Source organism: Salvelinus namaycush, chromosome 9, assembly GCF_016432855.1.
Source record: "Salvelinus namaycush isolate Seneca chromosome 9, SaNama_1.0, whole genome shotgun sequence".
In the NCBI taxonomy this organism is placed as follows: domain Eukaryota; kingdom Metazoa; phylum Chordata; class Actinopteri; order Salmoniformes; family Salmonidae; genus Salvelinus; species Salvelinus namaycush.
The window spans coordinates 11906844-11932757 of NC_052315.1; the positions used below are offsets into that span (position 1 = coordinate 11906844).

The window sequence follows — 25914 nt, forward strand, 5'->3', positions numbered from 1 at the left end:
ATTGAAATAGCCAAGGCCCTCAGAAGCAGAGTTCAATTAGGAAGAAACATCCACAAAGGCTTTAAAAAGGACTCCTGAATCTAATACCTCCAGCAGACTTCCATAGGAAACACATCCAGAGTAGTAATCCTTCCAGTCAAGGTAAAGGTTTCCTTCCAGGTCCTTTGCAGGAGGGTCCTTTGCTGTGTCAGATTCTACTGGTCCAAAGCCTCAGCCAAACGGGGGAGCCACAGGTTTGGGTTTGGTCTGGCAATAGCTAGTGGAGGCATGTGGAGAGAAACCACACCGGTTCTCCCACCTTCCTTTTCCTCCCTCTCCCTTCCCCTCTCGCCTTCAAGACTCGCCCAGCTAAAGGGTCTGCGATGCTACTGGCTAACACAGCTGCTCTGATGCAGAGGTCTGGCTGGGGCTGGGCGGAGGGAGAGAGAGCGAGCGAGCGAGCATGTGACTGAGATGCTGAGGCAGAGAGGTGCTAGAAGACAAGAGGAGAAGGAGAGGGGAAGGGTATGATAGAGGGGTCTGAGGGTTGACGCGCTCGCGGTAGACATCCCTGAAAAAAATGTAAGACCACCCTCCTCCTCCTTTTCTACACCTCAGCTAATGGCTAACTGCTAACAGCTAAAAGATGTTAGTGCTGCTGCCGTGCACTCCTAAAGGACTATGGTAGACCGGCAGGGGCGGGTAAGTGCACAGAGGGAGAGGGAGGGGGAGAGAGACAGAGGGATAGAGGGGAGGGGGAGAGGGAAGGGGAGAGAAACAGAGGGAGAGAGGGGAGGGGAGAGGGAGGGGGAGAGAGGGGAAGAAGGGAGGGGGAGAGGAAGGAGGAGAGGGAGGCTCTGGGAATAATGCCGTCATGCCTGACCACTCGGACACACACACACACACAACCAATATATGCTTTAATAGCATGAAAGTACTATTTTGTTGTAGCTGGAGGCTTTTTAAAATCTAACAATAGACAGTAATGGGTATCATCGGCGAGGAGACCGTGTGTGGAAACAAAGTACGGGTTCAAATAGAAGAGCAATCACCATAGCCCTCCCAGGAGCTGCTAGTTCACCTGGGTTCACCTCACACATGGTTTCTACCCACTCTTTAAGCTCCCTTGTTCGCGCTCCCTCGTTCGCTCTCATCTTTCTGGTGACCCTGTGATCATCAGCGTAACCCATTCCCTTCACAGCGACTCAACGTTGTTCAAAATAAAATGCTGGCGAAAAGTCACATTTACAGTGCATGACAATTTCTTCAACCGATTAGTATGCAAGTTCAGTTTAAAGAAAAATGTTATAACAATGCATTGGCCTACAATCTGAACTGTAAAGAATTCAGCACTTAATCACCAGCATTTAACTGACATTTCTTTGAACCTAGTCCAAAATTAATACTCCCAATGGCAGGGGGTTATGGGATTTTGTCTCTCAGCGCAGAATGGTAACACATAGTTTGAGGTACAAGACTAATTGATTAGCCTGTTAATTTGTCAGCAATAGCACTGCAATCACAGTATCTGATAGACTTGACATTTGACCTGAAGTACACTATAATAGCACAGCCGTTGTACTTCTGTTTTAAATAAAAATGTAATGAAATCGAACAATATATATTAAATGTAAAAAAAAAAAAAGGAGAGCTTTAGAGTGGTTGTTATTGGACAATTCCAGGTGGTCCCTCCGTTTCAAAATATTATTTACCGCAGTACAAGATACCCTCCCTGTTTCAATATATTCTTTACCGCAGTACAAGATACCCTCCCTGTTTCAATATATTCTTTACCGCAGTACAAGATGCCCTCCCTGTTTCAATATATTCTTTACCGCAGTACAAGATACCCTCCCTGTTTCAATATATTCTTTACCGCAGTACAAGATGCCCTCCCTGTTTCAATATATTCTTTACCGCAGTACAAGATGCCCTCCCTGTTTCAATATATTCTTTACCACAGTACAAGATACCCTCCCTGTTTCAATATATTCTTTACCGCAGTACAAGATACCCTCCCTGTTTCAATATATTCTTTACCGCAGTACAAGATACCCTCCCTGTTTCAATATATTCTTTACCGCAGTACAAGATACCCTCCTTGTTTCAATATATTCTTTACCGCAGTACAAGATACCCTCCTTGTTTCAATATATTCTTTACCGCAGTACAAGATGCCCTCCCTGTTTCAATATATTCTTTACCGCAGTACAAGATACCCTCCCTGTTTCAATATATTCTTTACCACAGTACAAGATACCCTCCCTGTTTCAATATATTCTTTACCGCAGTAATACCCTCCCTGTTTCAATATATTCTTTACCGCAGTACAAGATACCCTCCCTGTTTCAATATATTCTTTACCGCAGTAATACCCTCCCTGTTTCAATATATTCTTTACCGCAGTACAAGATACCCTCCCTGTTTCAATATATTCTTTACCGCAGTACAAGATACCCTCCCTGTTTCAATATATTCTTTACCGCAGTACAAGATACCCTCCCTGTTTCAATATATTCTTTACCGCAGTACAAGATACCCTCCATTTCAATATATTCTTTACCGCAGTACAAGATACCCTCCATTTCAAAATATTCTTTACCGCAGTACAAGATACCCTCCCTGTTTCAAAATATTCTTTACCGCAGTACAAGATACCTTCCCTGTTTCAATATATTCTTTACCGCAGTACAAGATACCCTCCCTGTTTCAATATATTCTTTACCGCAGTACAAGATGCCCTCCCTGTTTCAATATATTATTTACCGCAGTACAAGATACCCTCCCTGTTTCAATATATTCTTTACCGCAGTACAAGATGCCCTCCTTGTTTCAATATATTCTTTACCGCAGTACAAGATGCCCTCCCTGTTTCAATATATTCTTTACCACAGTACAAGATGCCCTCCTTGTTTCAATATATTCTTTACCACAGTACAAGATACCCTCCCTGTTTCAATATATTCTTTACCGCAGTACAAGATACCCTCCTTGTTTCAATATATTCTTTACCGCAGTACAAGATACCCTCCCTGTTTCAATATATTCTTTACCGCAGTACAAGATGCCCTCCCTGTTTCAATATATTCTTTACCGCAGTACAAGATACCCTCCTTGTTTCAATATATTCTTTACCGCAGTACAAGATGCCCTCCCTGTTTCAATATATTCTTTACCGCAGTACAAGATACCCTCCTTGTTTCAATATATTCTTTACCGCAGTACAAGATACCCTCCCTGTTTCAATATATTCTTTACCACAGTACAAGATACCCTCCCTGTTTCAATATATTCTTTACCGCAGTAATACCCTCCCTGTTTCAATATATTCTTTACCACAGTACAAGATACCCTCCCTGTTTCAATATATTCTTTACCGCAGTACAAGATACCCTCCCTGTTTCAATATATTATTTACCGCAGTACAAGATACCCTCCCTGTTTCAATATATTCTTTACCGCAGTACAAGATACCCTCCCTGTTTCAATATATTCTTTACCGCAGTACAAGATACCCTCCTTGTTTCAATATATTCTTTACCGCAGTACAAGATACCCTCCATTTCAAAATATTCTTTACCGCAGTACAAGATACCCTCCCTGTGTCAATATATTCTTTACCGCAGTACAAGATACCCTCCCTGTTTCAATATATTCTTTACCACAGTACAAGATACCCTCCCTGTTTCAATATATTCTTTACCGCAGTACAAGATACCCTCCCTGTTTCAATATATTCTTTACCACAGTACAAGATAACCTCCCTGTTTCAATATATTCTTTACCGCAGTACAAGATACCCTCCTTGTTTCAATATATTCTTTACCACAGTACAAGATACCAGGGACGGTTAACTCTGGAGATCACATCTATCTCTACTGAGTTCGCTAAATCTCCTTACTAGTTTTTTTGGCCTCTTATTAAAAAAAAATGTGATGAATTGGTGCCTGTAGGGAAATTCAAAAGGCTGATTTAGTACCTTTTTAACGAAGAATGTGTTTGATTTCTATGACCGTATTATGCTTTTAGTGTATATTGATGTGTATAGTGATGTCTCAGCCGCCAGTATCTATGCTGCAGTAGTTTGTGTCGGGGGGCTAGGGTCAGTCTATCTGGAGTATTTCTCCTGTCTTATCTGGTGTCTTGTGTGAATTTAAGTCTCTCTGTGTCTCTCTGTGTCTCTCTGTGTGTGTGTGTGTCATCTATGAACATTGTCTCTGTGTGTGTGTGTGTGTCATCTATGAACATTTGAACATCTTGGCCATGTTCTGTTATAATCTCCACCCGGCACAGCCTGAAGAGGACTGGCCACCCCTCAGAGTCTGGTTCCTCTCTAGGTTTCTTCCTAGGTTCTGGCCTTTCTAGGGAATTTTTCCTAGCCACCGTGCTTCTACATCTGCATTGCTTGCTATTTGGGGTTTTAGGCTGGGTTTCTGTACAGCACTTTGTGACATCAACTGATGTAAGAAGAGCTTTATAAATACATTTGATTGATTGATGATAAACAGAGCTCATCTGTGAAAGAGACCTTGGTCTCAGCAAGACTCCCTGTTAAAATAACGGTTAAATAAAATGAAGAAATGGGCAGCAGAGGGAGACATAGGCAAACTATTCCACTTTCTTACAACCCAGTCATCCACACTGTACTACACAGAACATCATACTCTGACAGCAGAGATGCTCTTCCCATGTATTTACTAAACACTGCAGAACCCCCCCCACAGTAACTAAAAATAGATATATTTTTAAAATCAGTCAAATGGTTCATAAGTAAGAGAGAGGATGGTGGTCTGTATCTTGACTCCGGTTAAAAAGCACAAAAACATCCTTTTTGACGTTTTCTTCTAAACGTTTTGGATTTCGGGGTTGGTTCATCTGATTCTGGATCTGTGGTTAAGGCCAACTTCTTCTACCTCAAGACCGTTGAGGTCAAAAAGACTTAATATAATCTGATTCATAGCAATCAAAAAAGGCAGGTCGAAGTCTTAGGCCTCTGTGTTGTGTGAATCGTCCAATAGCATAACAGGATTTGTCTAATTGAAAATCAAAGGAATGTGTTAGAGCTGATTGAGTTGATTGGAGAATCTTTTTTTTGTTAGATATAAGAAGAATAAACATTTTTGTTGCACCATATCCCTGGATCTCATTGAATGTTTGGCCGTTTGGAAACCTTGAGTGTGGACTGTATGCGTACGAAACAACCCCGCTTCAGGCTTGGGCAGTGGCTACGGTAAAGAGGAAAGGAAGCCACTACAGAATGGTTTGAACCCCCAGTACATGAATAAAAGGAAAGGAAGCCGATCACACCTTGAGGAGGGCCAGAGCCACGTTGAAGATGACGTTCAGACCCTAGGAGAAGAGAAGAACATGGTGAAGATGACTGCCATTTATCACAGGTCTTAAGCACACACACAGCTCTGTAGCTATCACCTAAACACATGTCATACAGTGGAAAGAATCAAAGTGTTTCATCTCATCAACTGTCTTCATATCAGCTGCTTTATCTTGTAAACGTAATGCCAATAAACCATGTAGAAAATGTCTATTTTTTTTTATTGTGATGGATTGGCAAAGTGAAAATGATCTTCAAAATGAAAAGACTTCTGACTTATGAAACTGCTGAGTTGAGAGTTAAGAAAAAACACACATAAAACAAATGACAATGATACTTCTGGTGCATCTATGTATTTGTACCATACTATCTATGTATTTGTACCATACTATCTATGTATTTGTACCATACTATCTATGTAACTTCAAACATCCATTCATGATTCATATTGTCAGATTTCATAGTGTCTGTATTGTCCATTCATGATTTCATATGATTTCAAAGCAAACGGTCCGTTGATGATAATAAGGACTGTACGTTCCCAAGGGAACGCTATGGAAACACGCCCACCCCTGAGGATACAAAGGCACCTGGACCCACAGTACTGAGTGACAACCATCTAAAAGAAAGACGGAACTAGATGGAGAGGACAAGTGGTGTGGGCCGGGAGAGAGAGAGACAGATGGAGGGAGGAGAAGAGAAACAGACCGTCCCTCTCATGGACAGGTTGGGCTCCATCATGGGCACAACGACAGACAGATGGATGAATGAATGACAGAGTGAGAAAATGAGAGAAATAAATAGATTAAGGAGAAAGGAAGAGGGACAGCAAGTGAGAGGGACAGCAAGTGAGAGAGGGGGAGAAGGGGAGAGAGAGAGGATGCTTAAGTCAGCTCCGCATGGGAACACGACAGCCCGTTCACATGGCAACACTGGGCTAAAAATATCTTCCCAGTTCTATAAATAACCAGGAGAAGGCTTCTTTCTCTCTCTTCCTCCGTCTATTTTTCAAAGGGCTCTAGGTGGCGCTAGGATGTCAGAGGCAGGCAGGCAGGCACAGACACAGACACAGACACAGACACAGACACAGACAGACACACACATAGAGAGAAACAATGCATGCAGGGCAGAATTAGGCCAATATCCAATAATAATAAAAACTCAAAAAAGAGCAATTAAGTTTTGGAAACATCTAAAATACAGTGACACCCTCATATCACTACCAAGCCCTGCAATGCCAAGAGCTGAGCAAAGAAAAGAGTCCCCTTATCCAGCTGGTCCTGGGGCTGAGTTCACAAACCTGTTCTACTAACACACTGAAGCCTCAGGACCAGAACATCCAATCAATCAGGATAAACCAAATTACAACACAGTCAAAACAAAACTATATTGCTTATTGGGAAACACAAGCACAAACACAAAGCAAAATGCAGTGCTATCTGGCCCCAAATCGACAGCACACTGTGGCTAACTATTTGACCATGGTTACAGATCAAAACCTTAGAAAAACCTTGACAAAGTACAGGCTCAGTGAGCACAGCCTTGCCATTGAGAAGGGTAGACACAGGAAAACCTGTCTCCCTGTAGAGGAAAGGCTGTGCAACCACTGCACAACAGCAGAACCTGAGACAGAGCTGCATTTCCTGACAAAATGTCAAAAATATAAAACAATTAGAGAGTGTCATTTCCCCAAATTTGAAACCCTTATTCAAGGTTTCAAAGACCTCTATGATGAGAGTAGGCTACCCGTCCTGTTGGGGGAGGACGCAGAGAGCTGTGGGTTGGCAGCGCACTACATTGCTGCCTGCCATAAGTTGAGGGACAGTGTCTGACAGACCAATCAACCTGCACATGTCCTCTACTGTATGTTTATTGTTATTGTTGAATGTATGGTTATTTTGACCCTTGGTTATTGTTGTTACTGTTGTCCCGTTGACAATTTTGAGCCTAATTTTTATATTGTAAATATCCAAAATAAGCTTTGGCAATATGTACATTGTTACCTCATGCCAATAAAGCAAATTGAATTGAAATGACACACAGAGAGCGAGCGAGACACACAGAGAGAGAGCGAGACACTCGCTCTGTCTGTCTCGCGCGTTCTCGCTCGCTGGCTCTCTGTGTGTGTGTGTGTGTGTGTGCCTCGCGCTCGCTGTGTGTGTGTGTGTGTGCCTCGCGCTCGCTGTGTGTGTGTGTGTGTGTGTGTGTGTGCCTCGCGCTCGCTGTGTGTGTGTGTGTGTGTGTGTGTGTGTGTGTGTGTGTGTGTGTGTGTGTGTGTGTGTGTGTGTGTGTGTGTGTGTGTGTGTGCGTGTGTGTGTGTGTGCGTGTGTGTGTGCCTCGCGCTCGCTGTCCGTGTGTGCGTGTGTGTGTGCCTCGCGCTCGCTGTCCGTGTGTGTGTGCCTCGCGCTCGCTGTCCGTGTGTGCGTGTGTGTGTGCCTCGCGCTCGCTGTCCGTGTGTGCGTGTGTGTGTGCCTCGCTGTCCGTGTGTCCGTGGGTGTGTGCCTCGCTGTGTGTGTCTGTCCGTGGGTGTGTGCCTCGCTGTGTGTGTCTGTCCGTGGGTGTGTGCCTCGCTGTGTGTGTCTGTCCGTGGGTGTGTGCCTCGCTGTGTGTGTCTGTCCGTGGGTGTGTGCCTCGCTGTGTGTGTCTGTCCGTGGGTGTGTGCCTCGCTGTGTGTGTCTGTCCGTGGGTGTGTGCCTCGCTGTGTGTGTCTGTCCGTGGGTGTGTGCCTCGCTGTGTGTGTCTGTCCGTGGGTGTGTGCCTCGCGCGCGCTGTGTGTGTCTGTCCGTGGGTGTGTGCCTCGCGCGCGCTGTGTGTGTCTGTCCGTGGGTGTGTGCCTCGCGCGCGCTGTGTGTGCCTGTCCGTCTTTGTCTCTCTCTCTCTCTCTCTCTCTCGCTGTGCCTGTCCGTCTTTGTCTCTCTCTCTCTCTCTCTCGCTGTGCCTGTCCGTCTTTGTCTCTCTTTCTGTCCGTCCCTCTCTGTCCCTCTCCGTCCCTCTCCGTCCGTCCCTGTCCGTCCGTCCCTGTCCGTCCGTCCCTGTCCGTCCGTCCCTGTCCGTCCGTCCCTGTCCGTCCGTCCCTGTCCGTCCGTCCCTGTCCGTCCGTCCCTGTCCGTCCGTCCCTGTCCGTCTCCGTCTCTGTCCGTCTCCGTCTCTGTCCGTCTCCGTCTCTGTCCGTCTCCGTCTCTGTCCGTCTCCGTCTCTGTCCGTCCGTCTCTGTCCGTCCGTCTCTGTCCGTCCGTCTCTGTCCCTCTCTGTCCGTCTCTGTCCCTCTCTGTCCGTCTCTGTCCCTCTCTGTCCGTCTCTGTCCCTCTCTGTCCGTCTCTGTCCCTCTCTGTCCGTCTCTGTCCCTCTCTGTCCGTCTCTGTCCCTCTCTGTCCGTCTCTGTCCCTCTCTGTCCGTCTCTGTCCCTCTCTGTCCGTCCGTCCCTCTCTGTCCGTCCCTCTCTGTCCGTCCCTCTCTGTCCGTCCCTCTCTGTCCGTCCCTCTCTGTCCGTCCCTCTCTGTCCGTCCCTCTCTGTCCGTCCGTCTCTGTCCGTCCGTCTCTGTCCGTCCGTCCGTCTCTGTCCGTCCGTCCGTCTCTGTCCGTCCGTCCGTCTCTGTCCGTCCGTCCGTCTCTGTCCGTCCGTCCGTCCGTGTCCGTCCGTCCGTCTCTGTCCGTCCGTCCGTCTCTGTCCGTCCGTCCGTCCGTCTCTGTCCGTCCGTCCGTCCGTCTCTGTCCGTCCGTCTCTGTCCGTCCGTCTCTGTCCGTCCGTCCGTCTCTGTCCGTCCGTCTCTGTCCGTCCGTCTCCGTCCGTCCGTCTCCGTCCGTCCGTCTCCGTCCGTCCGTCTCTCTCCGTCCGTCTCTCTCCGTCCGTCTCTCTCCGTCCGTCTCTGTCCGTCCGTCTCTGTCCGTCCGTCTCTGTCCGTCTCTGTCCGTCTCTGTCCGTCTCTGTCCCTCTCTGTCCCTCTCTGTCCCTCTCTGTCCGTCTCTGTCCGTCTCTGTCCGTCTCTGTCCGTCCGTCTCTGTCCGTCCGTCTCTGTCCGTCCGTCTCTGTCCGTCCGTCTCTGTCCGTCTCTGTCCCTCTCTGTCCGTCTCTGTCCGTCTCTGTCCGTCTCTGTCCGTCCGTCTCTGTCCGTCCGTCTCTGTCCGTCCGTCTCTGTCCCTCTCTGTCCGTCTCTGTCCGTCTCTGTCCGTCTCTGTCCGTCTCTGTCCGTCTCTGTCCGTCTCTGTCCGTCTCTGTCCGTCTCTGTCCGTCCGTCTCTGTCCGTCTCTGTCCGTCTCTGTCCGTCTCTGTCCGTCTCTGTCCGTCTCTGTCCGTCTCCGTCCGTCTCTGTCCGTCCGTCTCTGTCCGTCCGTCTCTGTCCGTCCGTCTCTGTCCGTCCGTCTCTGTCCGTCCGTCTCTGTCCGTCCGTCTCTGTCCGTCCGTCTCTGTCCGTCCGTCTCTGTCCGTCCGTCTCTGTCCGTCCGTCTCTGTCCGTCCGTCTCCGTCTCTGTCCGTCTCTGTCCGTCCGTCTCCGTCTCTGTCCGTCTCTGTCCGTCTCTGTCCGTCTCTGTCCGTCTCTGTCCGTCTCTGTCCGTCCGTCTCTGTCCGTCCGTCTCTGTCCGTCCGTCTCTGTCCGTCCGTCTCTGTCCGTCCGTCTCTGTCCGTCTCTGTCCGTCCGTCTCTGTCCGTCCGTCTCTGTCCGTCCGTCTCTGTCCGTCTCTGTCCGTCCGTCTCCGTCTCTGTCCGTCTCTGTCCGTCTCTGTCCGTCTCTGTCTCTGTCCGTCCGTCTCTCTCCGTCCGTCTCTCTCCGTCCGTCTCTCTCCGTCCGTCTCTCTCCGTCCGTCCCTCTCCGTCCCTCTCCGTCCCTCTCCGTCCCTCTCCGTCCGTCCCTGTCCGTCCGTCCCTGTCCGTCCGTCCCTGTCCGTCCGTCCCTGTCCGTCCGTCCCTGTCCGTCCCTCTCTGTCCCTCTCTGTCCGTCTCCGTCTCTGTCCGTCTCCGTCTCTGTCCGTCTCCGTCTCTGTCCGTCCGTCTCTGTCCCTCTCTGTCCGTCTCTGTCCCTCTCTGTCCGTCTCTGTCCCTCTCTGTCCGTCTCTGTCCCTCTCTGTCCGTCTCTGTCCCTCTCTGTCCGTCTCTGTCCCTCTCTGTCCGTCTCTGTCCCTCTCTGTCCGTCCGTCCCTCTCTGTCCGTCCCTCTCTGTCCGTCCCTCTCTGTCCGTCCCTCTCTGTCCGTCCCTCTCTGTCCGTCCCTCTCTGTCCGTCCGTCTCTGTCCGTCCGTCCGTCTCTGTCCGTCCGTCCGTCTCTGTCCGTCCGTCCGTCTCTGTCCGTCCGTCCGTCTCTGTCCGTCCGTCCGTCTCTGTCCGTCCGTCCGTCCGTGTCCGTCCGTCCGTCTCTGTCCGTCCGTCCGTCTCTGTCCGTCCGTCCGTCCGTCTCTGTCCGTCCGTCCGTCCGTCTCTGTCCGTCCGTCTCTGTCCGTCCGTCTCTGTCCGTCCGTCTCTGTCCGTCCGTCCGTCTCTGTCCGTCCGTCTCTGTCCGTCCGTCTCTGTCCGTCCGTCTCTGTCCGTCCGTCCGTCTCTCTCCGTCCGTCTCTCTCCGTCCGTCTCTGTCCGTCTCTGTCCGTCTCTGTCCCTCTCTGTCCCTCTCTGTCCCTCTCTGTCCCTCTCTGTCCGTCTCTGTCCGTCTCTGTCCGTCTCTGTCCGTCTCTGTCCGTCTCTGTCCGTCTCTGTCCGTCCGTCTCTGTCCGTCTCTGTCCGTCTCTGTCCGTCCGTCTCTGTCCGTCCGTCTCTGTCCGTCCGTCTCTGTCCGTCCGTCTCTGTCCGTCCGTCTCTGTCCGTCCGTCTCTGTCCGTCCGTCTCTGTCCGTCCGTCTCTGTCCGTCCGTCTCTGTCCGTCCGTCTCTGTCCGTCCGTCTCTGTCCGTCTCTGTCCGTCCGTCTCCGTCTCTGTCCGTCTCTGTCCGTCCGTCTCCGTCTCTGTCCGTCTCTGTCCGTCTCTGTCCGTCTCTGTCCGTCTCTGTCCGTCCGTCTCTCTCCGTCCGTCTCTCTCCGTCCGTCTCTCTCCGTCCGTCTCTCTCCGTCCGTCTCTCTCCGTCCGTCCCTCTCCGTCCCTCTCCGTCCGTCCCTGTCCGTCCGTCCCTGTCCGTCCGTCCCTGTCCGTCCGTCCCTGTCCGTCCGTCCCTGTCCGTCCGTCCCTGTCCGTCCGTCCCTGTCCGTCCGTCCCTGTCCGTCCCTCTCTGTCCGTCTCTGTCCGTCTCCGTCTCTGTCCGTCTCCGTCTCTGTCCGTCTCCGTCTCTGTCCGTCCGTCTCTGTCCGTCCGTCTCTGTCCGTCCGTCTCTGTCCGTCCGTCTCTGTCCGTCCGTCTCTGTCCGTCCGTCTCTGTCCCTCTCTGTCCGTCTCTGTCCCTCTCTGTCCGTCTCTGTCCCTCTCTGTCCGTCTCTGTCCCTCTCTGTCCGTCTCTGTCCCTCTCTGTCCGTCTCTGTCCCTCTCTGTCCGTCTCTGTCCCTCTCTGTCCGTCTCTGTCCCTCTCTGTCCGTCCGTCCCTCTCTGTCCGTCCGTCCCTCTCTGTCCGTCCCTCTCTGTCCGTCCCTCTCTGTCCGTCCCTCTCTGTCCGTCCCTCTCTGTCCGTCCCTCTCTGTCCGTCCCTCTCTGTCCGTCCGTCTCTGTCCGTCCGTCCGTCTCTGTCCGTCCGTCCGTCTCTGTCCGTCCGTCCGTCTCTGTCCGTCCGTCCGTCTCTGTCCGTCCGTCCGTCCGTGTCCGTCCGTCCGTCTCTGTCCGTCCGTCCGTCTCTGTCCGTCCGTCCGTCTCTGTCCGTCCGTCCGTCCGTCTCTGTCCGTCCGTCTCTGTCCGTCCGTCTCTGTCCGTCCGTCTCTGTCCGTCCGTCCGTCTCTGTCCGTCCGTCCGTCTCCGTCCGTCCGTCTCTCTCCGTCCGTCTCTCTCCGTCCGTCCGTCTCCGTCCGTCTCTGTCCGTCTCTGTCCGTCTCTGTCCGTCTCTGTCCCTCTCCGTCCCTCTCCGTCCGTCTCCGTCCGTCTCCGTCCGTCTCCGTCCGTCCGTCCGTCTCTGTCCGTCCGTCCGTCTCTGTCCGTCCGTCCGTCTCTGTCCGTCCGTCCGTCTCTGTCCGTCCGTCCGTCTCTGTCCGTCCGTCCGTCCGTGTCCGTCCGTCCGTCGTCTCTGTCCGTCCGTCCGTCTCTGTCCGTCCGTCCGTCTCTGTCCGTCCGTCCGTCCGTCTCTGTCCGTCCGTCTCTGTCCGTCCGTCTCTGTCCGTCCGTCCGTCTCTGTCCGTCCGTCCGTCTCCGTCCGTCCGTCTCTCTCCGTCCGTCCGTCTCCGTCCGTCTCTGTCCGTCTCTGTCCGTCTCTGTCCCTCTCTGTCCCTCTCCGTCCCTCTCCGTCCGTCTCCGTCCGTCTCCGTCCGTCTCCGTCCGTCTCCGTCCCTCTCCGTCCGTCTCCGTCCGTCTCCGTCCGTCTCCGTCCGTCTCCGTCCGTCTCCGTCCGTCTCCGTCCGTCTCCGTCCGTCTCCGTCCGTCTCCGTCCGTCTCCGTCCGTCTCTGTCCCTCTCCGTCCCTCTCCGTCCGTCTCTGTCCGTCCGTCTCTGTCCGTCCGTCTCTGTCCCTCTCTGTCCGTCTCTGTCCGTCTCTGTCCGTCTCCGTCCGTCTCTGTCCGTCCGTCTCGTCCGTCCGTCTCTGTCCGTCCGTCTCTGTCCGTCCGTCTCTGTCCGTCCGTCTCTGTCCGTCCGTCTCTGTCCGTCCGTCTCTGTCCGTCCGTCTCTGTCCGTCCGTCTCTGTCCGTCTCTGTCCGTCCGTCTCCGTCTCTGTCCGTCTCTGTCCGTCTCTGTCCGTCTCCGTCTCTGTCCGTCTCTGTCCCTCTCCGTCCCTCTCCGTCCGTCCGTCTCTGTCCGTCCGTCTCTGTCCGTCCGTCTCCGTCCGTCTCTGTCCGTCCGTCTCTGTCCGTCCGTCTCTGTCCGTCCGTCTCTGTCCGTCCGTCTCTGTCCGTCCGTCTCTGTCCGTCCGTCTCTGTCCGTCCGTCTCTGTCCGTCCGTCTCTGTCCGTCCGTCTCCGTCTCTGTCCGTCTCTGTCCGTCCGTCTCCGTCTCTGTCCGTCTCTGTCCGTCTCTGTCCGTCTCTGTCCGTCTCTGTCCGTCTCCGTCCGTCTCTGTCCGTCTCTGTCCGTCTCCGTCTCTGTCCGTCTCTCTCTGTCCGTCTCTGTCCGTCTCTGTCCGTCTCTGTCCGTCCGTCTCTGTCCCTCTCTGTCCGTCTCTGTCCGTCCGTCTCTGTCCGTCCGTCTCTGTCCGTCCGTCTCTGTCCGTCCGTCTCTGTCCGTCCGTCTCTGTCCGTCCGTCTCTGTCCGTCCGTCTCCGTCTCTGTCCGTCTCTGTCCGTCCGTCTCCGTCTCTGTCCGTCTCCGTCTCTGTCCGTCTCTGTCCGTCCGTCTCCGTCCGTGTCCGTCTCTCTCCGTCCGTCTCTCTCCGTCCGTCTCTCTCCGTCCGTCTCTCTCCGTCCGTCTCTCTCCGTCCGTCCGTCTCCGTCCGTCTCCGTCCGTCTCCGTCCGTCTCCGTCCGTCTCCGTCCGTCTCCGTCCGTCTCCGTCCGTCTCCGTCCGTCTCCGTCCGTCCGTCTCTCTCCGTCCGTCTCTGTCCGTCTCTGTCCGTCTCTGTCCGTCTCTGTCCGTCTCTGTCCGTCCGTCCGTCTCTGTCCGTCTCTGTCCGTCCGTCCGTCCCTCTCTGTCCGTCCCTCTCTGTCCGTCCCTCTCTGTCCGTCCCTCTCTGTCCGTCCCTCTCTGTCCGTCCGTCTCTGTCCGTCTCTGTCCGTCTCTGTCCGTCTCTGTCCGTCTCTGTCCGTCTCTGTCCGTCTCTGTCCGTCTCTGTCCGTCTCTGTCCGTCTCTGTCCGTCTCTGTCCGTCTTTGTCTGTCTCTGTCTGTCTTTGTCTCTCTCTCATTTCAATTAAATTTGCTTTATTGGCATGACGTAACCATGTACATATTGCCAAAGCTTATTTTGGATATTTACAATATAAAAATGAGGCTCAAAATTGTCAACGGGACAACAGTAACAACAATAACCAAGTGTCAAAATAACCATACATTCAACAATAACAATAAGAATACAGTAAGAGCGAGACAGACAGAGCGAACACACACAGAGAGAGAAAGACACACAGAGAAAGAGAGAAAGACACACAGAGAGAGAGAGAGAGAAAGAGAGAGAATCAGTTATAGAACCCATTGCCCTTTATGGTTGAGGTCTGGGGTCCGATCACCAACCAAGATTTCACAAAATGGGACAAAACACCAAATGTAGACTCTGCACGCAGAATTCTGCAAAAATATCCTCAGTATACAACGTAAAACACCAAATAATGCATGCAGAGCAGAATTAGGTCGGTACCCGGTAATTATCAAAATCCAGAAAAGAGACGTTAAATTCTACAACCACCTAAAAGGAAGCGATTCCCAAACCTTCCATAACAAAGCCATCACCTACAGAGAGATGAACCTGGAGAAGAGTCCCTTAAGCAAGCTGGTACTGGGGCTCTGTTCACAAACACAGACAGACCACAGAGCCCAGGACAGCAACACAATTAGACCCAATCAAATCATGAGAAAACAAAAAGATAATTACTTGACACATTGGAAAGAACAAAAAAACAGAGCAAACTAGAATGCTATTTGGCCCTAAACAGAGAGTACACAGTGGCAGAGTACCTGACCACTGTGACTGACCCAAACTTAAGGAAAGCTTTGACAATGTGCAGACTCAGTGAGCATAGCCTTGCTATTGAGAAAGGCCGCCGTAGGCAGACATGGCTCTCAAGAGAAGACAGGCTATGTCCACACTGCCCACAAAATGAGGTGGAAACTGAGCTGCACTTCCTAACCTCCTGCCAAATGTATGACCATATTAGAGACACATATTTCCCTCAGATTACACAGATCCACAAAGAATTCGAAAACAAACCCAATTTTGATAAACACCCATATCTACTGGGTGAAATACCACAGTGTGACATCACATCAGCAAGATGTGTGACCTGTTGCCACAATAAAAGGGCAACCAGTGAAGAACAAACACCATTGTAAATACAACCCATATTTATGCTTATTTATTTTCCCTTTTGTACATTAACCATTTGTACATCATTACAACACTGTATATATATACACATAATATGACATTTGTAATGTCTTTATTCTTTTGAAACTTCTGTATGTGTAATGTTTACTGTTAATTTTTATTGTTTATTTCACTTTTGTATATTATCGACCTCACTTGCTTTGGCAATGTTAACACATGTTTCCCAAGCCAATAAAGCCCCTTGAATTGAGAGAGAGAGACAGAAACACAGAGACACAGACAGACGCACAGACACACAGACAGACAGAGAGACAGAGAGACAGACAGACACACAGACTCTGCTCCTACCTATCTTCCGATTTGGTCCTGCTGTACATACCTACACGTACGCTACAGTCACAAGACGCAGGCCTCCTTACTGTCCCTAGAATTTCTAAGCAAACAGCTGGAGGCAGGGCTTTCTCCTATAGAGCTCAATTTATATGGAATGGCCTGCCTATCCATGTGAGAGACAGACTCAGTCTCGACCTTTAAGTCTTTATTGAAGACTCATCTCTTCAGTAGGTCATATGATTGAGTGTAGTCTGGCCCAGGAGTGTGAAGGTGAACGGAAAGGCACTGGAGCAACAAACCGCCCTTGCTGTCTCTGCCTGGCCGGTTCCCCTCTCTCCACTGGGATTCTCTGCCTCTGACCCTATTACGGGGGCTGAGTCACTGGCTTACTAGTGTTCTTCCATGCCGTCCCTAGGAGGGGTGCGTCACTTGAGTGGGTTGAGTCACTGACATGGTCTTCCTGTCTGGGTTGGCGCCCCCCCCCTTGGGTTGTGCCGTGGCGGAGATCTTTGTGGGCTATACTCTGCCTTGTCTCAAGATGGTAAGTTGGTGGTTGAAGATATCCCTCTAGTGGTGTGGGGGCTGTGCTTTAGCAAAGTGGGTGGGGTGATATCCTGCCTGTTTGGCCCTGTCCGGGGGTATCATCGGATGGGGCCACAGTGTCTCCTGACCCCTCCTGTCTCAGCCTCCAGTATTTATGCTGCAGAAGTTTATGTGTCGGGGGGCTAGGGTTAGTCTGTTATATCTGGAGTATTTCTCCTGTCTTATCCAGTGTCCTGTGTGAATTTAAGTTCTCTCTCTCTCTCTCTCTCTCTCCCCGTGTCCCCCTCTCTCCGTGTCCCCCTCTCTCCGTGTCCCCCTCTCTCCGTGTCCCCCTCTCTCTCGCAGAGCGACACAGAGAGAGCGACACAGAGAGAGCGACACAGAGAGAGCGACACAGAGAGAGCGACACAGAGAGAGCGACACAGAGAGAGCGACACAGAGAGAGCGACACAGAGAGAGCGACACAGAGAGAGCGACACAGAGAGAGCGACACAGAGAGAGCGACACAGAGAGAAGGGGGACAGGAGGTGTGGAGAAAAGAAAAGGACCACAGAAGCACAACAGATCACAGGGGAAGGGAGAGGTAAAGCAATTTCATAGCAAAAAGAGAGAAAAAAATTAGAACAGAATTACAAAAAAACAAATCAAATTGAGGCATGGGTAAAGTCAAGAACAATAAGAAAGTGACCTCTCCCGTGAAAAAAGAGAAATGTATGGAGGGGAGAGGGAGAAAGACAGAGAGAGAAAAAAAGGGAGGCACGGAGGAGAGGAGCAGATTCTCATCACGCGGTTCATTGGCTGAGAAACACATACGAAACTTTTAATTGTTCCGACCGGGGGCCGAGAGAGGGAGGGAAGGAGAGAGAGAGAGAGAGAGAGGAGAGAATCACAGAGAGAAGGAGCGAGAACGGCCACAGTGCTGAGTCACAAATGGCACCCTATTCCCTTAATAGTGCACTGATTTTGACCAAGGCCCAAAGGGTTAAACTTTTTTTTTATACCCGCGAGCCATTTAAAACCTCCCACAAGACCCACCAGTTGAGAATCAGTGCCATAGACTTCCAGTCACTGTGCTAACGCTAGTTAACAACTTCCTTCAAACTGCACGCAGAGACATAAACATGATATCCACGAGTTCATCTGACTCTGGGGAAGTAGATCAAGTCCCAAAGTATCCCTTTAAGTTTAGTGTACCAACAGCAGGTTGGTACTGTTCTGTGTTGGGGTAAGGAATAGGACTACGGTTAGGACCAGTGTTGGGGTAAGGAATAGGACTAAGGTTAGGACCAGGACTACGGTTAGGACCAGGACAAAGGTTAGGACCAGGACAAAGGTTAGGACCAGTGTTGGGGTAAGGAATAGGACTACGGTTAGGACCAGTGTTGGGGTAAGGAATAGGACTACGGTTAGGACCAGTGTTGGGGTAAGGAATAGGACTACGGTTAGGACCAGTGTTGGGGTAAGGAATAGGACTACGGTTAGGACCAGTGTTGGGGTAAGGAATAGGACTACGGTTAGGACCAGTGTTGGGGTAAGGAATAGGACTTAGGTTAGGACCAGGACTAAGGTTAGGACCAGTGTTGGGGTAAGGAATAGGACTACGGTTAGGACCAGTGTTGGGGTAAGGAATATGACTAAGGTTAGGACCAGTGTTGGGGTTAGGACCAGTGTTGGGGTTAGGACCAGGACTAAGGTTAGGACCAGGACTAAGGTTAGGACCAGGACTAAGGTTAGGACCAGGACTAAGGTTAGGACCAGGACTAAGGTTAGGACCAGGACTAAGGTTAGGACCAGTGTTGGGGTAAGGAGTAGTGTTAAAATCAGTCTTAACAATAGTGTTGGGGCTTCTTAACTTCTTACCTCACACAACAGCAGGTCGGTGATGTGGAAGACCATGCAGAGGGGAAACTTGGCTGTGAAGAGCGTGAGGAACCACTGAGAGGCGTACATGTGAGCTTCCAGATTGAGGTGGTGGAAGTGTGACCAGAGTTCTGGGAGTTGTTCCTGGAAAAAGTAATAGGAGGAGATGAAACCACTCAGTAGGAAGAAAGGGGAGTTCATTTCACGGTATAAACAGTGCATTCAGAAATTATTCAGACCCCTTGACTTTTTCCACATTTTGCTACGTTACAGCCTTACTCTAAAATGCATTAAATTGTTTTTTACTCCTGATCAATCTACACACAATACCCCATATTGACAAAACAAAAACAGGTTAAGAAATGTTTGCTAATTTATAAAAAATGAACTTAAAGATCACATTTACATAAGTATTTAGATCTTTTACTCAGTACTTTACTGAAGCACCTTTGGCAGTGATTACAGCCTCAAGTCTTCTTGGGTATGGCCCATTCTTCTCTGCAGATCCTCTCAAGCTCTGTCAGGTTGGATGGGGAGCATCGCTGCACAGCATTTTCACGTCTCTCCAGATATGTTTGATCGGGTTCAAGCCCGGGCTCTGGCTGGGCCACAAGGTCATTCAGAGACTTGTCCTGAAGCCACACCTGAGTTGTCTTGGCTGAGTGCTTAGGGTTGTTGTCCTGTTGGAAGGTGAACTCTTTCCCCAGTCTGAGGTCTTGAGCAGGTTTTCATCAAAGATCTCTCTTTACTTTGCTCTGTTCATCTTTTCAAATTAAATCGTATTAGTCACATGCGCCGAGTACAACAGGTGTAGACCCTACAGTGAAATGCTTATTTACGAGCCCCTAACCAACAGTGCAGTTTAAAAAAAAATACGGATAAGAATAAGAGATAAAATTAACAAGTAATTAAAGAACAGCAGTAAAAAAAATATATATATACACTGCTCAAAAAAATAAAGGGAACACTTAAACAACACAATGTAACTCCAAGTCAATCACACTTCTGTGCCACATTTGTGGCCTGCTGGAGGTCATTTTGCAAGGCTCTGGCAGTGCTCCTCCTGCTCAAAGGCGGAGGTAGCGGTCCTGCTGCTGGGTTGTTGCCCTCCTACGGCCTCCTCCACGTCTCCTGATGTACTGGCCTGTCTCCTGGTAGCGCCTCCATGCTCTGGACACTACGCTGACAGACACAGCAAACCTTCTTGCCACAGCTTGCATTGATGTGCCATCCTGGATGAGCTGCACTACCTGAGCCACTTGTGTGGGTTGTAGACTCCGTCTCATGCTACCACTAGAGTGAGAGCACCGCCAGCATTCAAAAGTGACCAAAACATCAGCCGGGAAGCATAGGAACTGAGAAGTGGTCTGTGGTCACCACCTGCAGAATCACTTCTTTATTGAGGGTGTCTTGCTAATTGCCTATAATTTCCACCTTTTGTCTATTCCATTTGCACAACAGCATGTGAAATTTATTGTCAATCAGTGTTGCTTCCTAAGTGGACTGTTTGATTTCACAGAAGTGTGATTGACTTGGAGTTACATTGTGTTGTTTAAGTGTTCCCTTTATTTTTTTGAGCAGTGTATATATATATACAGGGGGGTGTCGGTACAGAGTCAATGTGGGCGGCAGGGCGGCAGGGTAGCCTAGTGGTTAGAGCGTTGGACTAGTAACCAAAAGGTTGCAAGTTCAAATCCCCGAGCTGACAAGGTACAAATCTGTCGTTCTGCCCCTGAACAGGCAGTTAACCCACTGTTCCAAGGCCGTCATTGAAAATAAGAATTTGTTCTTAACTGACTTGCCTAGTTAAATAAAGGTTAAAAAAAAATAAAAAAAAGTGCGGGGGCACCGGTTAGTTGAGGTAGTATGTACATGCAGGTATAGTTAATTAAAGTGACGATGCATAGATGACAACAGAGAGTGGCAGTGGTGAGGAGAGGGGCAAAGCAAATAGTCTGGGTAGCTATTTGACTAGATGTTCAGGAGTCTTATGGCTTGGGGGTAGAAGCTGTTTAGAAGTGTCTTGGACCTAGACTTGGCGGTCCGGTACCGCTTGCTGTGTGGTAGCAGAGAGATCAGTCTATGACTAGGGTGGCTGGAGTCTGACAATTTTTAGGTCCATCCTCTGACACCGCCTGGTATAGAGGTCCTGGATGGCAGGAAGCTTGGCCCCAGTGAAGTACTGGGCCGTTCGCAATACCCCCTTGCGATCGGTGGCCGAGCAGTTGCCATACCAGGCAGTGATGCAACCAGTCTGGATGCTCTTGATGGTGCAGCTGTAGAACCTTTTGAGGATCTGAGGAGCCGTGCCAAATCGTTTCAGTCTCTTGAGGGGGAATAGGTTTTGTCGTGCCCGCTTCACAACGGTCATGGTGTGCTTGGACCATGTTGATCACGTTGAGGGAGAGGTTGTTGTCCTTGCACCACACGGCCAGGTCTCTGACCTCCTCCCTATAGGCTGTCTCGTCGTTGTTGGTGATCAGGCCTACCACTGTTGCCATCTAAAAATGTAATGATGGTTTCGGAGTTGTGCCTAGCCGTGCAGTCGTGGGTGAACAGAGAGTACAGGAGGGGGCTGAGCACGCACCCCTGAGTGGCCCCTGTGTTGAGGATCAGCGTGGCAGATGTTTTATTACCTACCCTCACCACCTGGGGGCGGCCCGTCAGGAAGTCCAGGATCCAGTTGCAGAGGGAGGTGTTTAGTCCCAGGGTCCTTAGCTTATTGATGAGCTTTGAGGGCATTATGGTGTTGAAAGCTGAGCTGTAGTCAATGAATAGCATTCTCACATAGGTGTTCCTTTTGTCCAGGTGAGAAAGGGCAGTGTGGAGTGCAATAGAGATTGCATCATCTGTGGATCTGTTGGGACGGTATGCAAATTGGAGTGGGTCTAGGGTTTCTGGGATGATGGTGTTGATGTGAGCCATGACCAGCCTTTCAAAGCACTTCATGGCTACAGACATGAGTGCTATAGGTTGGTAGTCGTTTAGGCAGGTTATCTTAGTGTTCTTGGGCACAGGCACTATGGTGGTCTGCTTAAAACATGTTGGTATTACAGACTCGGACAGGGAGAGGTTGAAAATGTCAGTGAAGACACTTGTTAGTTGGTCAGCGCATGCTCGCAGTACACGTCCTGGTAATCCATCTGGTCCTGCGGCCTTGTGAATGTTGACTTGTTTAGCTTCTCTAGGGTAGGGGGCAGCATTCGGAATTTTGGATGAAAAGCATGCCCAAATGAAACTGCATGCTTCTCGGGCCCAGAAGATATGATATGCATATAACTGGTAGATTTGGATAGAAAACACTCTAAATTTTCCAAAACTGTTAAAATAGTGTCTGTGAGTATAACAGAAGTGATTTGGCAGGCGAAAATCTGAGAAAAATCTATTTGGGAAGTAGTTTTTTTTTTTTTTTTTTGTAGTTTTCTATTCAATGCCATTACAGTATCCATTGACTTAGGACTCAAATTGCAGTTCCTATGCCTTCCACTAGATGTCAACAGTCTTTAGAAATTGTTTCAGGCTTGTATTCTGAAAAATGAGGAAGTAAGAGCAGTCTGAATGAGTGGACCCTAAAGTGTCACAGAGCTTTTTCAAACGCCCGACCGAGAGTGCCTTTCGTGTTTACCTTTTATTTTGACAACGTTATTGTCCGGTTGAAATATTATCGATTATTTAGGCTAAAAACAACCTGAGGATTGCATATAAACATCGTTTGACATGTTTCTATGAATTTTACGGATACAATTTGGATTTTTTGTCTGCCTGTTTTGACTGCGTTTGAGCTTGTGGATTACTGAAGAAAAGGCGCGAACAAAACTGAGGTTTTTGGATATAAAGAGACTTTATCGAACAAAAGGAACATTTATTGAGTAAATGAATGTCTGCTGAGTGCACCCATATGAAGATCATCAAAGGTAAGGGATTAATGTTCTCTATTTCTGACTTGTGTAACGCTTCTACTTGGCTGGTTACTGTTTGTAATGATTTGTCTGCTGGGCTATGTTCTCAAATAATCGTAAGGTATGCTTTCGCCGTAAAGCATTTTTTTAAATCTGACACCGTGGTTGGATTCAGAAGAAGTTAATCTTTAAACCTATGTAAAATGTTTTGTTCTCTGAATTTTTATAATGAGTATTTCTGTATTTGAATTTGGCGCCCAGCAGTTTCACTGGCTGTTGAAGAGGTGGGACGCTAACGTCTCACGTACCCAAGAGAGGTTAAAGGTCTTACTCACATCGGCTGCGGAGAGGGTGATCACACAGTCTTCCGGTATAGCTGGTGCTCTCATGCATGTTTCAGTGATATTTGCCTCGAAGCGAGCATAGAAGTAGTCAAACTGCTACGTCTGATTGCGCGATGCACTCCCAGCTCTCCCGACCTCGTCAACAAAATAAAAACAATAATGTGTGTAGGGTGGACAGTGGCGCCGTTTCCCCTTACTGCGGATTCCATCTTTAAGGTGCATAGAGCACGGTTAAGTGTCTGCAGATACACACGCTGATGATGTGCGCACATACACGCATGCAACACACACACACACACGATGACAATCATTATGTGACATTAAGTTCGGTTTGAAGTTTTTCCAGAGGGCTTCAGTGAAGCGGGCAGACTAACCTGGAGCAGTCGTTCCAGCTGGTAGAACTTGCAGTGCAGATCCTCAAAGTTGTTCTTGTAGAGTTCCCTCAGGCCGTACTCATACATTATCCTCCCCAGCACACAGAAGGCCTGCTCCTCAGGCATCTACAGCCACAGGACCAAACAGAACCAGTGGGGGGTTAGCTAGAGTGTACCAACAGAGGAACGAGAGAAGGAGAGCTCTGAGATATGGGGAGGTCAAGTGGAAGTTGTTTCATTTTATCCTTTGACCTTTTGGAACACCAGTCACTTTAATAATGTTTAATGTGGCTGAATCTGTGCTTGAAATTCACTACTCGACTGAGGGACCTTACAGATAATTGTATGTGTGAGGTACAGAGAAGGGATAGTTTTATTAAACAAAATTATTGCATACAGAGTGAGTCCATGCAACTTATTATCTGACGTGTTAAGCAAGTTATTTAGGCTTGCCATAGCAAAGTGGTTGAATTCTTACTGTCTCAAAACATTTCAGCTTTTCATTTATTTGTAAAAATGCCTACTAACATAATTCCACTTTGACATTATGGGGTATTGTGTATTGAACAGTGACATAACATATATATTTAATCCATTTTAAATTCAGGATGTAACATATACAAAATGTGGAAAAAGTGTAAGGGTGTGAATACTTTCTGAAGGCACCGAGTGCACAAAACATTAGGAACACCTTCCGTATATTGAGTTGCGCCCCCTTTTGCCCTCAGAGCAGCCTCAATTCGTTGGGGCATGGACTGTGTCGAAAGCTTTTCACAGGGATGCTGGCCCATGTTGACTCCAATGCACAGTTGTATCAAGTTGGCTGGATGTCCTTTAGGTGGTGGACCATTCTTGATGCACACGGGAAACTGTTGAGGGTGAAAAACCCAGCAGTATTGCAGTTCTTGACAGAAACTGGCGCGCCTGGCAAGAAAGGCCCGATGAATTGAGGCTGTTCTGAGGGAAAAATGGGGGTGCACCTCAAAAGGAAGATGTTCCTAATGTTTGGTAAACTCAGTATATATAAAGATATATATACAGTTAAGATTGATATAATGTTGACATTTCAGCTCTTAAAACCTGTTGAGGACAGAGGGCGCTGTTTTCACTTTGGGGGAAAATCGTGCCCAATTTAAACGGCCTCGTACTCAATTCTTGCTCGTACAATATGCATATTATTATTACTATTGGATAGAAAACACTCTCTAGTTTCTAAAACCGTTTGAATTATATCTGTGAGTAAAACAGAACTCCTTTTGCAGCAAACTTCCTGACAGGAAGTGGAAAATCTGAAATCGATGCACTCTTCTAGGGGCTGCCTATTAAAGTCCTTGTTATTTATTAGTTTAGATGCACTTCATACGTCTTCCACTAGATGTCGACAAGCAGTGAGAGAAGAAATTGAGTGTGTAACTTGATCTGGACTCGAATCATAGCTCTTGGTATGACGTGTCACCAGTTTCCTGTTTTCTGGAGAGCGCGAGGAGGGACCTGGATTTGCCTTCTGATAAGCTGACGTTATGGATGACTAATATCTCCGGCTTTGATTTTATTTGATACGTGACAATATCATCGTAAAGTATGTTTTTTCAATATAGTTTATTGAAATTTTTTCGGGAGTTTTGCCGTGTTCCGTTCTCTTCCGTTTGTTGACATGGAGAGATTCGCGCCACTTGGCAAATGTGCTTGCTAAATCGAGAGGGAAAAAGGCCGTTCTAAATCCAAACAACGATTGTTCCCGACAAAGGACCCCATGTACAACATTCTGATGAAAGATCAGCAAAAGTAGGACCCATTTTATGATGCTATTTCATATATCTGTCGAACATGTTGTGCTAGTCGTTTGCGCCCAGCTTTTGGGTACTCTCTCGCTATACCTAAGCTGTATGTCGTAATGAAGTTATTTTTTAGAATTCTAACACGGCGATTGCATTAAGAACTAGTGTATCTATCATTTCCTATACAACATGTATTTTTTAATTATGTTTATGAATAGTTATTTGGTCAGAATATGTGTGTCAGAAAAAGTGTCAGAAAAATATCCGGACGTTGTGGGAAAAAGATGCTACGTTAGCACAATGTATAACCACTGATTTCAGCTCTAAATATGCACATTTTCGAACAAAACATAAGTGTATGTATAACCTGATGTTATAGGACTGTCATCTGATGAAGCTTATCAAGGTTAGTCAAAAATTATATATCTTTTGCTGGTTTGTCACGATCGCTAACTTTTACTACTGGGGAATGGCTTGTGTTTCTGGCTATTGTGGTAAGCTAATATAACGCTATATTGTGTTTTCGCTGTAAAACACTTAAGAAATCGGAAATATTGGCTGGAATCACAAGATGCCTGTCTTTCATTTGCTGTACACCATGTATTTTTTAGAAATGTTTTATGATGAGTATTTAGGTATTTGACGTTGGTGTCTGTAATTATTATGGCTGCTTTCGGTGCAATTTCTGATTGTAGCTGCAATGTAAACTATGATTTATACCTGAAATATGCACATTTTTCGAACAAAACATAGATTTATTGAATAACATGTTATAAGACTGTCATCTGATGAAGTTGTTTGTTGGTTAGTTTGGTTGGTTCTTGGTTAGTTAGGTTGGCTTTGTGCATGCTACCTGTGCTGTGAAAAATGTCTGTCCTTTTTTGTATTTGGTGGTGAGCTAACATAAATATACGTGCTGTTTTCGCTGTAAAACATTTTAAAAATCGGACATGTTGGCTGGATTCACAAGATGTGTACCTTTCATTTGCTGTATTGGACTTGTTAATGTGTGAAAGTTAAATATTTCTAAAAAATATATTTTGAATTTCGCGCTCTGCCTTTTCAGTGGAATGTGGGAGGAGTTCCGCTGGCGGAACGCCAGAGTCAGACAGGTTAATAGGCTTTTCTTAATAAACAATGCACTGCCGTAAACAGGAGTAGGATAAATGATTGGCGGAGTCTCTGGTTACTTGAAAGTGTTGTTTTCTGTGGATTGAGAGGGAGGTTTTTTAGACCCTCTGGGGAAGAGTTAGGAGACGGTTGGAGCATAGGGAAAAGTGAGAGAGGGACTAAAAGAGAAAGAAGGATGTGTGTGAGGGAGGGAGAAACAAGGTGAGAATCTGTTGAGTGTGAAAGCAAACCAGAAGGTGGGAGTGTCAGTGTGAAAGAGAAAAGGTGTGAGTATGCCGCCCCCCCCCCTCTTTAATACACAGTGTTTGTGTTGTGAGTGAGACGGT

General features: G+C 48.6%; 1 protein-coding gene across 5 annotated transcripts in view; it reads right to left on the reverse strand.

Annotated features, from left to right (window-relative positions):
• The window catches only part of LOC120053672 (rab GTPase-activating protein 1-like), a 148949-nt gene that overhangs the window by 37087 nt on the left and 85948 nt on the right, over window positions 1-25914 (reverse strand). The window contains exons 16-18 of one of the 5 annotated variants that reach the window (XM_039000845.1): window positions 22680-22805; window positions 18063-18206; window positions 5287-5328 (exon numbers count right to left, since the gene is read on the reverse strand). In XM_039000845.1, coding sequence (XP_038856773.1) covers window positions 5287-5328; window positions 18063-18206; window positions 22680-22805 — 312 coding nt within the window. Of the gene's footprint in view, window positions 1-5286; window positions 5329-18062; window positions 18207-18509; window positions 18562-22296; window positions 22617-22679; window positions 22845-25914 lie in introns of those variants that run through there. The other 4 variants (XM_039000847.1, XM_039000848.1, XM_039000849.1 and 1 more) reach the window with 4 other exon arrangements.